Source organism: Cuculus canorus, chromosome 4, assembly GCF_017976375.1.
Source record: "Cuculus canorus isolate bCucCan1 chromosome 4, bCucCan1.pri, whole genome shotgun sequence".
NCBI lineage: Eukaryota > Metazoa > Chordata > Aves > Cuculiformes > Cuculidae > Cuculus > Cuculus canorus.
This window is the reverse complement of record NC_071404.1, coordinates 3419761-3434529: the sequence shown is the minus strand read 5'-3', so window position 1 is coordinate 3434529 and position 14769 is coordinate 3419761. Positions and strand designations below refer to the sequence as shown.

Below are 14769 nucleotides of genomic sequence, written 5' to 3'. Positions count from 1 at the left end.
GCAGGTTATACGTGTTACGCAGGGTTACCAAAAGGGGATGCACAGAAGAGACACATAAGGTGTTAACCTCTAAGTAACCTCTCCTCTGGCTAGGTTTAAACAGCAGAAGCTACAGCTTTCCTCCTTCCAAAGAGATTTTGTTCAGATCCTCTTGCAAGTCTCCCATGTCAAGAGGTCCCTGCCAATGCCTACAGAAGCCAAGAGAGAGTAAAGCACTTCACTCTTATCTGCCAGCTGCTCTTGTCTCTGGAAGAACTGGGACATGACCCAGGTGTAGGAAGTTCAGCACCCTCTTTATTGCCTCCAGGGAATAGAAGTTTTGGAGATGACAGGGCCAAGCAGCTTAAACTACAAGTGAAAATGCTAATTCAGAACAATTGCTAGTCTGATATGGGTGGTCAGACTACTTCAGAGCTACCAGAACCACTATGAGCCTCTCCAGTGTCCCAGTAAAGCCGAAGTGAACAGATGCACTAAGTGACTTAGCTTTGTCCAATTACAGCAAGAGTTCCTTCCAGTACCTGAAGGGCACCTACAGGAAAGCTGCAGAGGAGCTATTCATAAAGACTTGTAGTGACAAGACGAGGGGGAATGGGTATAAACTGGAGAGGGGCAGATTTAGACTGGACATTAGGAAGAATTTCTTCATCATGAGGTGGTGAGACACTGGAACAGGTTGCCAAGGGAAGTTGTGTCTGCCCCATCCCTGGAGGTGTTCAAGGCCAGGTTGGATGGGGCCTTGGGGCAGCCTGATTTAGTGGGATGTGTCCCTGCCCATGGCAGGGGGGGTTAGAACTAGATGATCTTTAAGGTCCCTTCCAACCCAAACTATTCTATGATTCCATGGCTTCATCATTGGGTAAGGCACAGAGGAAACATTTCTGTTATAACAAAACCCACTGATGGGGCTGCTTTTGACCTGCAAGCGGCAGTCTGAGCATGCACAAGTCTGGAAAGTTCTTTGCAAATAAAGTCTAGCAAACCAAAAAGCTCAGTATCAAAACTAGTTATGAAGCCACCACATTTCAATTAGATGCAAGTACAATCAGTCTAAAGTACAAGAACAGCTCAGAGCAGCTATCCTTTGGTAAAGGATTTTTGAAGCTCATGAAATTTTCTGCCCGTCGTCTCTTGGGGATGCGGCAACTGCAGCACTGGAGAGTGTCTGATCACATACAAGACGTACTGCAACTACTGCTGCCAGCTCCCGTTAGCGTCACTTACTAAAGTAGCCTGAAATTTCTTGTCAGAGTATAGAATCACAGAATCATTAAAGCTGGAAAAGACCTTTAAGCTCATACAGTTCAATCATCAGCCCAACACCACTGTGCCTTCTAAACCACAACCTGAAGTGCCAAGGCTGAACGTGTTTTGAACACCTCCAGGGAAGGAGACTCCACCACTTTTCCGTCAGCCTCTTCCAATGCCCTGCTCTCACTAAGCGTGTTCCCTCACAATACCACTCTTCCTCTGCTGGAGGCAAATCAGGACCTAAATGTGTGCTCTAAACTGTTCCAATGCTTCACCACCCTTTCAGTAAAGAATTTTTTCCTAATATCCAATCTAAACCTCCTCTAGTGCAACTAAAACAGTTAAAATTGCTCAGAATTCACCAAACCTGAGATCTTTAAAGCAGAACTCTCCAGCCTCAGTCTTATGCCAACTACAACGCCTTCCTTATTTCTACAGTAAGGACACCAAGAACAGCTGCTTTAAGTCATTAGGAGATACCCTGTGATTTTCATGTGTTCAGAAACTTGTTTGGCCCTTGAGGAAACAGCTCCAGAAAGCCTGTGCTGCAATAAAGTAATTAATGGCATTAAAGAGCATAATCCAGGCTCGTTTCCCCAGAATCCTCTAAACACGACTAGCCCAGGATTAGCCATTCCCAGCCTCCTCCATAAGAGTAATGAGAGCCTATTTGCAGATTGCCACATGAAACTCAAGTGGTTACTCTACAGGGGAGAAGAAAATTCTGCTTTCGTTGCGACAGAACTTTATTCTTGTTTATATCATCACCCTCACTGAGAGCTTTGATTCAAGTGCAGAAAAGGAGCCTGCCAAGGGACCCAGCCCTGAAAGAACTCCTGATTTTCTACTTGAGCTCCATATATTTCTTTTTCAGCAGAACTGGATAATAAAAAAAAATGACAACATTGCTCAGAGCCTCCTGTTTATAGCTCAAGGCTTTGCAGAGAGGAAAAAACTTAAGTCCCAAAGGGAGTTCAACTAAACAGGAAATCCTCATTCCCTTCTTCACTCCCAATATCCAGTTCACAGCACACATTTACGTCCCAATTTGCCTCCAGCAGAGGAAGAACCGTACCACAAGGGAACACAGCGAGAGCAGGGCACTGGAAGAGGCTGCCCAAGGAAGCAGTGGAGTCTCCTTCCCTGGAGGTGCTCAAAAAGCATGTAGACATGGCACTTCAGAACATGGTTTAGTAGGCATGGTGGTGTTGGGCTGACAGTTGCACTGGATGATCTTAGAGATCTTTTCCAACCTTAACAATTCTGTGATTCTATAAACCCCACAAAATCAAAAAAAATCAGAAATCAAATTACAAAGTTGCTTCTTTCAAGGCTTTTTTAGCCTGGAGAAGATGGGAGACCCCTCACTGGTTGCTACAACTACCTAAAATGAAGTTGTAGAGAGGTGGGTGTAGGTGTCTTCTCCCAAGTGACAGGACAAGAGGAAATGGCCTCAAACTGCGTCAGAGGAAGTTTAGAATGAACACCAGGAAAAATTTCTTCACAGAAAGGCTTCTCAAGCACTGGCAGAAGCTGCCCAGGGAGGTGGTTGAATCCCCCATTCCTGGAGATGTTTAAAAGTTGGGTAGATGAGGTACTTGGGGACGTGGTTTAGTAGCAGACAGGTACGGTTGGAGCTGATGGTCTCAAAGGTCTTTTTTTGCAACCTTATTATTCTATGAGGTAGAGTAAGGCATTTATTCAAGACAAATATACAGCTGCGGAAACAACTAATACCAACACGTACTAATGGGAATGCGAGCCCAAGGGACTCGTCTCCAAGGAAAGGTCTGTAAAAGTATTGCAAGGAGCAGCAAGACTGCAATTTCCAGATGCGGCAGGTGAAATCTGTTCATCATCAACTCTCAAACCATCCGTGCCAGGTTGGGCTGGGCCAGCTGGCACCAAGAACAGCATGAAGATGAAACTGAAATTAAGACAGACCCACTCTATCCCCAAAAGTAAATGACCTCACTTTTGAGACTTTTGATAAGTGGCAACTCTGGAAATGGAAACCAAGACAGGATAATTAAAACTAATGGCATATGAGTGGAAATTACCACTTCTGAGGTAAAAGCACTCAACTGTAACATACTGAGATCAAACAGACCAGATAATCTCTATTCTGGAGCAGGTTTCATGTGAAATTAGGTTTTTAATTTCTTTTTTTAAACAGATCTCTGAGAAGGGTGCGTTTGACAACTCAGAACACCAAAAAAAATCTGGTCTTAAACAGAAAGCCATGACCCGGGCATGGCTTCATAGTTGTTTTGCCTAAAACCAAGGGAATTTAAAGAGCATTTTGCCTTCTCAAAAAGTGGCAGAAGATGCTACAGGAGCTCTGAAAGAATGCTGCATTTTTCCTGTGCCTTGTAATAACCACGAGACAGGTTTCAGGCAATGAATCAGACTGGATTTTTTTCTGGTGAGGACATCTGGAAAGATCTGGCCAAAGCATCTCCTCAGCTTTCCACACTGATAAATCTAAAAAAGGCCTCGTCTGACTCTTCCACAGGAAAATTTGTACCAGAGTGGGTGGGATCTGCAGGCTGCTGCCAACCACTGATGAGAGCACAGATTTGTGGCTATCCTGAAACAAGTGCTTTGATGAAGAGGGATGAAACGGGATCACAGGCTGGATGACTTGGCTTCATTTAGTGCATCTCCCCCTCCACCTTCATATTTTGCAGGTGTTCAAGATGACAGCCAACTCCCCAACCACACAACCTACTGTACCCAATGGATTAAGAAACCACAAATGAAACCAAAGAGATGCAAGACAGCTCCACGGTTCCTACTTACGTCTCATAGATGTGTCCATTTTCAACCCTCTCCTCCACATAGGCCAGGGCACGGACGTGCATTGGAGAGTGAGGGAAGGCAGCATGGATCCACGGGAGGCCAAAGACTGACAGTCCCGTGTTAATCAGCGCAACGAGCAGGAGGTCCCAGTGATAAGCTGTTCCCTTCACCAACCTGAAACAAGGGTTTTGTTGACAGCAGTTACAGCCAGTGCAAACTCAGACTGCTCTTGCTGAACCTCAGCTTGAAGGCTAAACATCAAAATGCACTTCAATGCACAGAGTGATTTCACGCTCCTTTTTGCTTTACAGCCTGGGTTAGGTGAACACGAAAGGTAATGAAACTTGATAGCTTGCTCCCAAAGCAGTCATCTCCTGGAAAGATAATGCTGAGCAGAAAGGCAACCCACCAAAGTAACAGCCATGAAAATTTCATCAGTGTTTTACCACTACATTTACTGCAGAGTCCACTCAAAATACGCACGCGTACGTCTGCCAGGAGAGTCCATGCGGGGAGTGGTTAGAAACCTGGGCACAGGTTGCCAAACTACTGACACTGAAGTTTTCCACCCATCTTAATATCAACCCCGATTTCCCTCCCTCCCCACAAACAGAACACGTGCTCGGTATGCTGCAGTAATCCCCTAATTATGTAATTGCTACTGCATGATAAGAAAGTGGGACATGAATTTATTAAGCTTCAGCTCCTCCTTAGCAGTTAAACACGGAGATACGCTCCTGACTTTGGTGAATGCAGGGTAGCCTCCCCTTTTTCTTTGTTAGAGGAGAGGGAAACTGGCAACCCTCACCAAGGAAGCTGACCATATTCACTTTGCAAGGATTACACAGAGAGCAGCTGCTAACACTGAACTCTGATTTAGTTTAGCCTTGCTTTTTATTTTAAGGTCTGCCCCATTCTCTGTAACCATATGGTACCAACTGCTCAGGTAGAATCATAGAATAATTTGGGTTGGAAGGATCTTAAAGTTCATCTACTTCCAACCCCCCCTGCCGTGGGCAGGGACACTTTCCACCGATCAGGTTGCTGAAAGTCTCATTCAGCTTGGTCTCGAGCACCTCCATACTATAAGTACATTTACAAGTAAGTAAAGTTTAGAAAAAGCTGGGGATGGACTCAGCTCTCAGACTTTGATATCTAACAAAGCTATTTTTCTGCCTAGGCATCAGAGCAGACAACTTATCAGTTGAATTGCTCTCCAAGCACCATCCACTGGAAAGGGAGCACTATTTAGGTGTCTTAATGCCACCCAAGCAAGCTGTGTTCAACACCTATGCAGAGAGCTGGAGCTATCTGAGATGCTCTAGGATATCAAGCTAGTAGACATGACCCAGCACATGAAGATTTATGCCTAAAGACTCGTCTCGCTGGATGTACTCACCTCCATTGACCCAGGAGGCCAGAGGGTGACTAGGTCAGGTAGATGCCTACATTGCAACGCCTCTGAGGCTGGAAGGTGCTGGCAGGAAGGGTGGGATTGTAAACATGCTTCCTGTGTTGGCTCACACTTAGAAAGCACAGCCCATGTTCACGTGCTGCTTTCTCAGTGCAAAGGCATCTCCAGCATCCTCAGGGCTATCATTTGATTGTCCTGTCTGCCCTTTTCAGAGAGCTTTCTATGTACAAAGGCCATATATGTAGCATTTAGCAACCTGACCTAGTAGGAGGTGTCCCTGCTCATGGCACGGGGCTTGGAACTAGATGATCTTTATGATTCCTTCCAATGAAAATCATTCTATGATCATCAGTGGCATCATTTTAGTCCCCCTGGGACACAGTTTGGGGTATACACCCGTTTTGAGCAACAGCTGGGCTCCAATGAGATTGTCCAGCTCAAAACCTAGGATCTAGATCCTTGTGTGATCTTCACACTGCTCAACCAAACCAGCATTCCTGGGACTGTCCCACACGTTAAAGGAAAAAATCAAAGCAAGCAAAACACAGTGTACTCTGCTGTATCATCTTTTCGCTTTTTTTTGCCCCTACAGGAGGAAATCACAACATTTGCTGTCCTAAGATACCAAACAGCACAATCTCCGTTTAGCGGGTATAGATGAAGGTAATTTTATCAGTAATGGTACCACAAACAGAAAGTGACAAGTCCTAGTTTTCTTGTCTTCAAAAACCCATGCCCTGATACCTGATCGGCATAAGCTCAGCCCTGTAACGCAGCATTAAGAAAAACACCGTGAAGAACTCCAAAGAATATTTTACGTTCCCTTAAAGACACTTGAGTGGAAAACATCGAAAGTTTAGAAGGAATTCGTATTAGGAAAAAAATGACTCACTTACATTGGGTTTATGCAACACTTTACTTAAAAGGATATAATAAAGATAAGAGGAAAAAGTCAAGTGGTCAAAGGAAACCAAATTAGTATAACTGAATTTAAGCTGCTGTTCTCCCCCTAATTCAGTGTCACTCCAGCTACACCATGAGAACGCTAATGTGTGTTATGCAAGGAGAGAACCCTCCCACGCACTACATTAGCAAAAATCCTCTGAGACACGGTAGTTTCCCTCGAAAAAAATTCTTACGGACTCACTCTTGATGTCATATCTGATTGCAGTTGGCATAAAAACATCAGAGGGAATATTTTAATAGCGCAGCATCTCGACTTAAATTTGCACATAAATCAGACCTATTAGACACACTGTTCTACTTCACTTCCACCTTTTCAGTTGGAGACTAACAGCTCCAAACACTTCTTTTCTGATGCTCAGTTGCAGCACACCACGCTATGACATTTATGTAGGTCACTGACTTTTTATTTTCAAAACTCTGTGTACTGCAAGAGTCCGCGTGTGTCAGACACTCCCTAAATATCTGGAGGTACATCCGCAGACCTCAAACCACACAAGATTCATACGTAGGCAACGAAGAAACAGGCTGAAGTGAGGAGCTCATTGATACTGGGCATTTTTCACTCATTGCCACAATCCCAGGGTTTTGAGGATAGTGAGGAGTTGAGCAGTAGAGTTACTTTTACATGTGACAACAAAAGTTCTGAAGAACACATCCTGAATACCTTTACTGACGTTCAGACAAGCTTTGTGCTGGAAGAGACTTGTGGATGTCCCTCCACAGAGGAAGCAGAATTCTTACCTGTTCTCCGGGGCGTTCGTGAGCGATGCCACGATGTTCTGCTCTATGAAGAAAAGCATTGATAGGAGGAACCCCAGCCCCATGGCACTCATCACCGACCCGATGGAGAGGGACTGGACTGGGGCCAGCACAAACAAGCTCTCAGATGGGTTATAGTTAAATTTGGACACTGTAAAGAAGGGAAGAACGTTAGAAGGCACCTTCTTGTCCAGCCATTCACATGGACTCAAGCAATGTTTTACCCACACCATAAACTATGGAGAACAAATGCAGTAAACCAGGCGTGATGCTCTGGCATGTGGTAGCCAGAAGGCCATAGAAGATAGGTTCGTCTGCCTGGTTTTGCTTATTTTTTTCCTCCATCCTCTCAGAATTTGGCTGCCATCCTGATTTGACAGATGACTACTAGTTCTAGTGAGGCATTACATCTATTTGAGCTAAACAAAAGAGGGAAACCTGTTTTCCACAGATGCGAGTCATTTTTAGATAAGCAAACCTTATTCCTAACTAGCGGTATATGCCTCCTGCTCAGTTAATCAACCGACAGAGGTGGTGGTTTAAAACTTCCTCACACCCAACAAGCTGCGCGTGGCTCTTTTGTACAAAATGCCCCTACTTTCCTGCCACGGGAAGAAATCCACGACTAGAGATAAATCACACGTAGCCACACATTATTTTACAATCCAACTGGATGGAATGGCCATCAAAGAAAAAAAAAAAAGCCATTTCTTATTTGTTTCCATACGTTTCCTCACATCATCCACTCACGTCACCACAGGACAATGCAATTCCTGTCCTCATTATCACTTCCTGATATGGAAAAGCTGATCTATTTGGCCAATGAATGGTGTCTCATTTTTAGATTTCCTTGTGCAACTTAGAACTGCCCAGATGCTCCGCACCATTTCACCTAAATTAGTAAAACGTTAACTGGAGACAAAGAGGACAAAGTGGGATCATCAACTCCACATCTGTATGACTGGCAACAACCCTTCCTGCCTGCTAATTACTCTGTTCTTTGTTCTTTGCCAGAAATTGTTGATCCTCTTTTATTGTAAAGTACACCTAAGTTACACTGAAATGAAAAGACATACTGGAATAATTTATCTAGAAATAAAACTTCATTCAGCCTTGTTTGATTTGGGTTTTGAATGAATTAAATCTAAAATTGAGGAAATACACGCTCTTGGAGTGGCAGGAGGTACAAACAGTATTTGTGAAATTACATGGAAAAACTTGGCTATTTTTTAGCAAAATCTTCCTAGAATTTAATTTCTTTTCCACAAACCCTAAACAGCTTCCCCCAGAATTCCAGAGAAGAAAAAAAATATAACTTACTTTCAATTTCCTTGAAGATATAGGAACCCACCACAGAGAAAGTCAGAACTGAAATCGGTAAGGCACAGTCAGACAAAATTTCACGTACTCTCGCATGCAAATACGGGCTGCAATTTAAAGACAAAAAACTTCCATCAACACCGTGCTGTAGGGATGATCGCTCAATCTAGAGAATATTAATGATTTAACAACTGAAAATTCAGTCAAATCTTACAATTCTAAAGAGATATTTGGAGTGAAGAGTTAGTCTTTAACTCAGCCCTAAATACTCTGAAATCTATAGCTTTTGAAGGCTGATGAATACATAGCAAAACCCATAAAGAAACTAAGATGCAAGTTAGAAAAAGGTCCTCCAAGCACCAATTTGTGTCTCATTCCCACTTCAGTTTAATCGTCTAATCAAGCATTGAGTTTTAAAGGCAATGGGACTAAAATGCAAATCAGAGCTACGCATTTGATTCCCAAGACTACACTGATTGTACGTTCCCAGGAGACCTTGCAGAACCATCAGGATTTTTTGGCCCTCAAAATGGTTCAATGCCTATTTGGGGAGAGTTACAGGAGTTCCAACATGGAACAGATGGTTTACCCAAAGCTTTCTAAAAAGTCACTTGCGATGCCAACCCAAATACGGAAGGGCATCATCCAGTGACCGGACATTTTGTTCTGCTGCTAACATTTTCCAGTTGGCCAGCCAAGTTCATCTCTGGCTTTGGCTTTCACTGCCACAGGTGGAAGAGTTCCACGTGATTTTTCTGGGTTACAAAATTAAGATTTAAGCCATTAGCGACACCTCAAAGGTAATACAAAATAATCTCGTATAAAAGAGTAGTCTGAGCTCTAAGACTGAAATAACTCACCTTTTCTTAAACTGATAGAGCGTATGACCAAGCCAAAGGGTACCCAACATCAACATGAGACTAAGGACGGCAGTTTCACGTCCATAATGCACATCATGCGTGCCTGTTTGATTCTCTAGGGACATGGATCTGCTCACTGATGAATTCATCAAGAAGGTGGTATTGATGCCGAGGCTTGGAATAGCATCAGCTCGTGCTTTTTCCAAGTAACTGTCTCCTGTGCGCCCATGGTAGTAATATTTCTTAAAAACTGTACAAACAACCAACAGGCAAGCATTAGGATACGTCTGTGACAATCAAAGTAAAATAAAGTGGTTCGTTCTTGCTTGATCATGCAGTATTAACTTTATGCTTCACCAGGCTTATAGCTCCACCACTCAAACCAGTGAGAAGAAGTCAGGAGAGCTGCTTTGCTTCGAAAGCCAGAGCTTTACCAAGTTATTTTTCCACTTATTTTAACAAGTTAAATCTATTTCAAGCAGCACGTTTGAACTGTAAAGACTTCCAGTGTTAATTGTTTATATGATTTTGTTCCTAGCACTGGAACCACTGCTCTTAAATATATATTATATACGTTGTCCAATCTTTATATATATATATATATAAATACATATATAAAAAAATAAATAACAGACACCTACTTCCAGCAGCTCGGTTGACAAATTCCATCAGTATCTCTTGAGATAAAGAGCAGCCTCGCTGCTAAGGTCCTTAAGTGGACTACAAAATGTACAGTAATTACTTTTCCTCCGAGGCTGGTCCAGATTTTAAAGATAAGTAGTTATGATACGCAAAACCTGGCAGAACATTTAAATTCACACTGCATATTGAAATAGAGTTAGAGAGCACCTGATGTAAACTTGAGCAAGTGAAACACCCAGTAATGCCTCTGGAACTGTCCATAAATGTATTAGCTTAGCTCAGAGGCATTTATATAAGTAATTAACTGTTGTAAATACGCTCTTGCTCTTGAGCATTTACACAGCTGTGCTTCAATTTCCATGGCATTAGCTGGCTTTAAGCATATAAATGGGGTGTTGGGACAATTTCACCTCTTTTGGGACCAAGAGCCTCAAGGAGAAAGAGAAAACAGAAGATGGGAGTTGGGCTCTGCAGCCTTCCTGCTCCCGTGTTATGTGATGAGACAGCAGTAGGCAGCATCCGCTCTCTCCCATACCAACAAGGAGATGGAGAAGGATGGAAATCACATCATCGGAGCTTTGCAGTCCCTCTGCCTTTCTTTTAGTCAAAATACCCCTTCAAACTTTTCAGAGGGAAACTGAAAAGCTTAGGGCAAAACTATCCTCTTTAGACAAAACTAGAACAGTCTGAAGCTTAGGCTATAAAACTCCTCATAAGATTTCCCCCTGCCCCCAAATAATAATCAAGTTTCTGAAAACCTGAAGCACCTCAGCTTTTCCATCTGCAGCAGCTATGGGAGAAACAGGAGGAACAAAACAACAAAGCACAACTGGCCTTTCATAGGCTGGTTTGGGTTAGAAGACATGAAGGCTCAGCCAGCTCCAGCCCCTCTACTGGCTTAGGTTGCTCAAAGCTCCATCCAGCCTGGCCTTCAACACATCCAGGGATGGGGCATCCGTGACTTCTCCAGGCAACCCGGCCAGTGCCTCATCACCCTCACAGGTAAACATTTCTTCCTAATATCTCATCTAAATCTCCCCTCTTTCAGCTTAAACCCATTCCCCCTCGTATCTCTACACTCCTTGATCAAGAGCCCCTCCCCAACTTTCCTGAAGGTGCCCTTTCAGTACTGCAAGGCTGCTATAAGGTGTCCCCAAAGCCTCTTTTTCTCTGTGCTGGAGAACCCCAACTCTCTCGACCTATCCTTGTATGGGAGGTGCTCCAGCCCTCTGATGATCCTTGTGATTTCCTCTGGATTCACTCCAACAGATCCCTGTCGTCTTGTGCTGAGGATTCCAGAACTGAACACAGAACTCCAGGTGAGGTCTCACGAGAATAGAAAGGGAGAATGACCTCCCCTCAGCGTGCAACCACCTTGAATTTGGCTGAAGCACAGATTGGCTAATAATAAGGTGGTTTGGAGCCCACCCAATGCAAAGTGCCCCATGTTCAGCTACGCTGACACTTTAGCAGTGACAATAACCCTTCTTCCGCCACCTTTATGTTTTAAAAGGAGCCTGAGCGTTTGATAAATTGATGTGGACAGTAGGGCATGGAGGTCGCAAGAGATAATTATTTCACACTCAATACTTCTGTATATAAACGTAACGATCGTATAAGCCTTACAGTTCAAGATTTAACCTTTCCATTTGCTTCCAACAGCAGCTAGCAGTGAGGAGGTCATTGCACTTTGCTCCTCGCTAAAGGAACCTTCATCATGCTTTCAGCCTCATTATAACCTCAGTTAGGGTTGCATATTCCTGGACTGAATACCACGGAAGTGGCTCTGCTGTCATTTCCTCCCTCTGTCCTCATAGCTGTGTCCAGCACAAGCAGGACACCCACATCTGCTTTGCAAGCAGGTAAACTGAGTCACAGAGCACTGCCATGATTCGCATACCAGCACGGAACAGGTTGTTGGAGGATTTGCAGCTTCCGGCTCTGAACATCAAAGGACACTTTTGTCATAACAAAAATGCTTATGACAGTATTTCCTGGGGCTGAGCAGCTGGCCAGGGCTAAAAGCCTGTTTCATCATCTCAGCTGACCCCAAGCATTACTAAGTCCTAGAGACACGCATAATTGCTGAGCATATGATAAACCAACAGCACATACAACTCAGCAGCTACGCCAAATGTATTTGCATATGTCTATATTTAGATTTAGACTCAAACAAATAAAAAACAAGTTAGTTTTTTCAAAGGTTTTGTGGACTTTCTCCGTTTCCCATGCTTGGCTACATTGCAATAAACATTCAAGGCTGAATGTACCCTTGGTGCAAGCGTTCAGCCTGATGACATCCCTGTACACTACCTCTCAGGCTGCAATTTGATTTGCACCCAACTCAAAACTAGGTAGGATTGCTCCACTCAATCCTAGATACAAGGGAAGAAACTTTGACTTTACTGCTGTATTTTCGTTAAAGCAACGAGACCATGCCAATAGGGCTAACAGAGACCTTCATTTTGCACCATGGGCTTAGAATCACAGAATCACTAAGATGAAAAAGACCTTTGAGATCATCAAGTTCAACCGTACCTGTCCGCTACTAAACCAGACCCCTGAGCATCTCATGAGTGAGCTTTTAAACACCTCCAGGGATGGGGACTCCACCATCTCCTTGGGCAGCCTCTGCCAGGGCCTGAGAACTTCTTTTGGTGAAGAAGTTTTTCCTAATGCCCAATCTGAACCTCTCACGGCGCAGCTTGAGGCCATTTCGTCTCATCCTATCACCTATCACTTGGAAGAGACCAACACCCACCTCACTACAACCTCCTCTCAGGGAGCTACAGTGGGCAACAAGGCTTCCCCTCAGCCTCCTCTTCTCCAGGCTAAACAACCCCAGTTCCCTCAGGTCCTCCTTGTAAGCCTTGTTCTCCAGCCCCTTCCCGAGCTTCATTGCTCTTCTCTTGCTACAGAGCAGTTGATTCCTGCAGATCTATGGTCTGTTTTTATAACAGAGCTAAGTGAATCTCGTTGCACACATTCAGAGAGATGCAGGTGTTGCCCTCACTGAAACAGAGCCATCCTCTCAAGCCTAGTGCACACTCAAGTTCCCTCCAACAACATTAACTCGCTTTGTTTGCTTCACCTTTGCTTCCTGCAGAGTGCAGACATCAGGATCAAACAAACACAGCTTCGATGGCTGAGCCACATGGTGAAAACAAAGTGTCACCAGGATAGCATGAACACATATGGCTCAATTCCTTTATACAGTATCACATTCCTCCCCCCTTCTTTCCTGCACATCTACGTGTACTTCGCAAAAAAGAAAAACAACCACAGATTGACAGAGATCAAAGCTACGAACAGAATGAGAAAAACATATCTTAGCATGTCCTCTGGCTCTCAGAACACCAAAAAGTCTCTGGGTAGATGTTACCAGGATGCACCCAAAAGCAAGGTACCAGCTTTCTCTTCCTAGTCAAGTTTAGTGTGGGAAGAAGAAATGGCAGCAGCAACCTTCACCTCCAGCTTCCAAGCAGGAGTGGAAGGAGAAAGACCAGTATGTGGCTGTGACATGCACTGGTGTCATGTGTTTAAATGTGAGCACTAAGAAGGTTAAAGCTAGTGGTGGGATGAGAGGGACTCTCTTTAAGTTGAAAGAGGGAATGTATGGATGAGATATTAGGAAGACATTTTTCCTATGAAGGTGGCGAGACACTGCCACAGGTTGCCCAGAGAAGTTGCGGCTGCCGCATCCTTGGAGGTGTTCAAGGCCAGGTGGATGGGCCTTTGAGAAACCTGGTCCAGCAGGAGGTGTCCCTGCCCAGTTCCAAAGTCCCTGCTGTGGGTGATCTTTAAGGTCCCTTCCAACTCAAACTATTCTATGATTCTAAGGAGAAAGTCTGTGCCTGCCAGCATCGGTGCCCTTCTGCACTTCAGAATGCGGCTGGACCTGGAGCCCCTTCTGTTGGTGCACTGAATGCACCCAGATACAGCTCAAGCCAACACAAGCTGCCAAATAAGCAGAGTATCGACTCGATTTTATTACCATTGTTCCTGCAAACCACGCTCTTCCCAAGCAGAAGGGAGAATTACACTAAGTCGCTAACTATAGTAATTAACTTCCAGGATCCTCTGGCGTCCTCACTTCAATGCTCTGAGGTATTAGTTGCATATTCCTGACAGTCCGGCAGCCAAGATCAACGGATGCCTTCTGTACTTTATCCTGCACTCCATTCCCCCGCTACAGGAAATCAGTTCTTCAGCTCTCTTCTACAGAAGAACTGTGAACATTTGCATTTGCTAATTTTCACAGAGCAGTTGACTATTCTGTTGAGGAACACCTTAGTGCCACAGGGAGATCATCTCATGCCTCCAGAACGGGGCACACATTAAGCAAAGCTACAGCAAGCCGGGAGACAGCAAAGCGTCTCAGTACAGCTTCTCCACTAAGCTTTGTTTAAGCAGGATTATTTGAAAGATGCAGGTGTGCTGCACAGAAAAAGAACTCCTGAAAGCATATCCCAAGGAGCCAAATTAAGGATTCCCAAAAAAGTGAGGAAGTATCTCACTACCAACAGCTGTACAGTGTTAAACCTACTCTTTGAAGGCATTCTCCTTGCAAGCAAGATACCATAATCATAGAATGGTTTTGGGGTTAGAAGGAACCTTAAAGCCCATCCATCTCCACCTCTCCTGTCATGTGCAGGAACACCTTCCGCTTGACCAGGTTGCCAAAGCCCCATCCAATCTGGTCTTGAACACCCTCAGGGATGGGGCAGTCACCACTTCTCTGGGCAACCTGTGCCA

The 14769-nt window shown here is 44.3% G+C and overlaps 1 protein-coding gene across 4 annotated transcripts in view; it reads right to left on the bottom strand.

Annotated features, from left to right (window-relative positions):
• SLC4A11 (solute carrier family 4 member 11) overlaps positions 1-14769 on the bottom strand; it is a 112509-nt gene that overhangs the window by 14864 nt on the left and 82876 nt on the right. For all 4 annotated transcript variants that reach the window (XM_054065560.1, XM_054065558.1, XM_054065559.1 and 1 more), the window contains 4 exons: positions 9373-9622; positions 8513-8619; positions 7175-7343; positions 4054-4227 (listed from right to left, as the gene is read on the bottom strand). In XM_054065560.1, coding sequence (XP_053921535.1) covers positions 4054-4227; positions 7175-7343; positions 8513-8619; positions 9373-9622 — 700 coding nt within the window. The remainder of the gene's footprint in view (positions 1-4053; positions 4228-7174; positions 7344-8512; positions 8620-9372; positions 9623-14769) is intronic.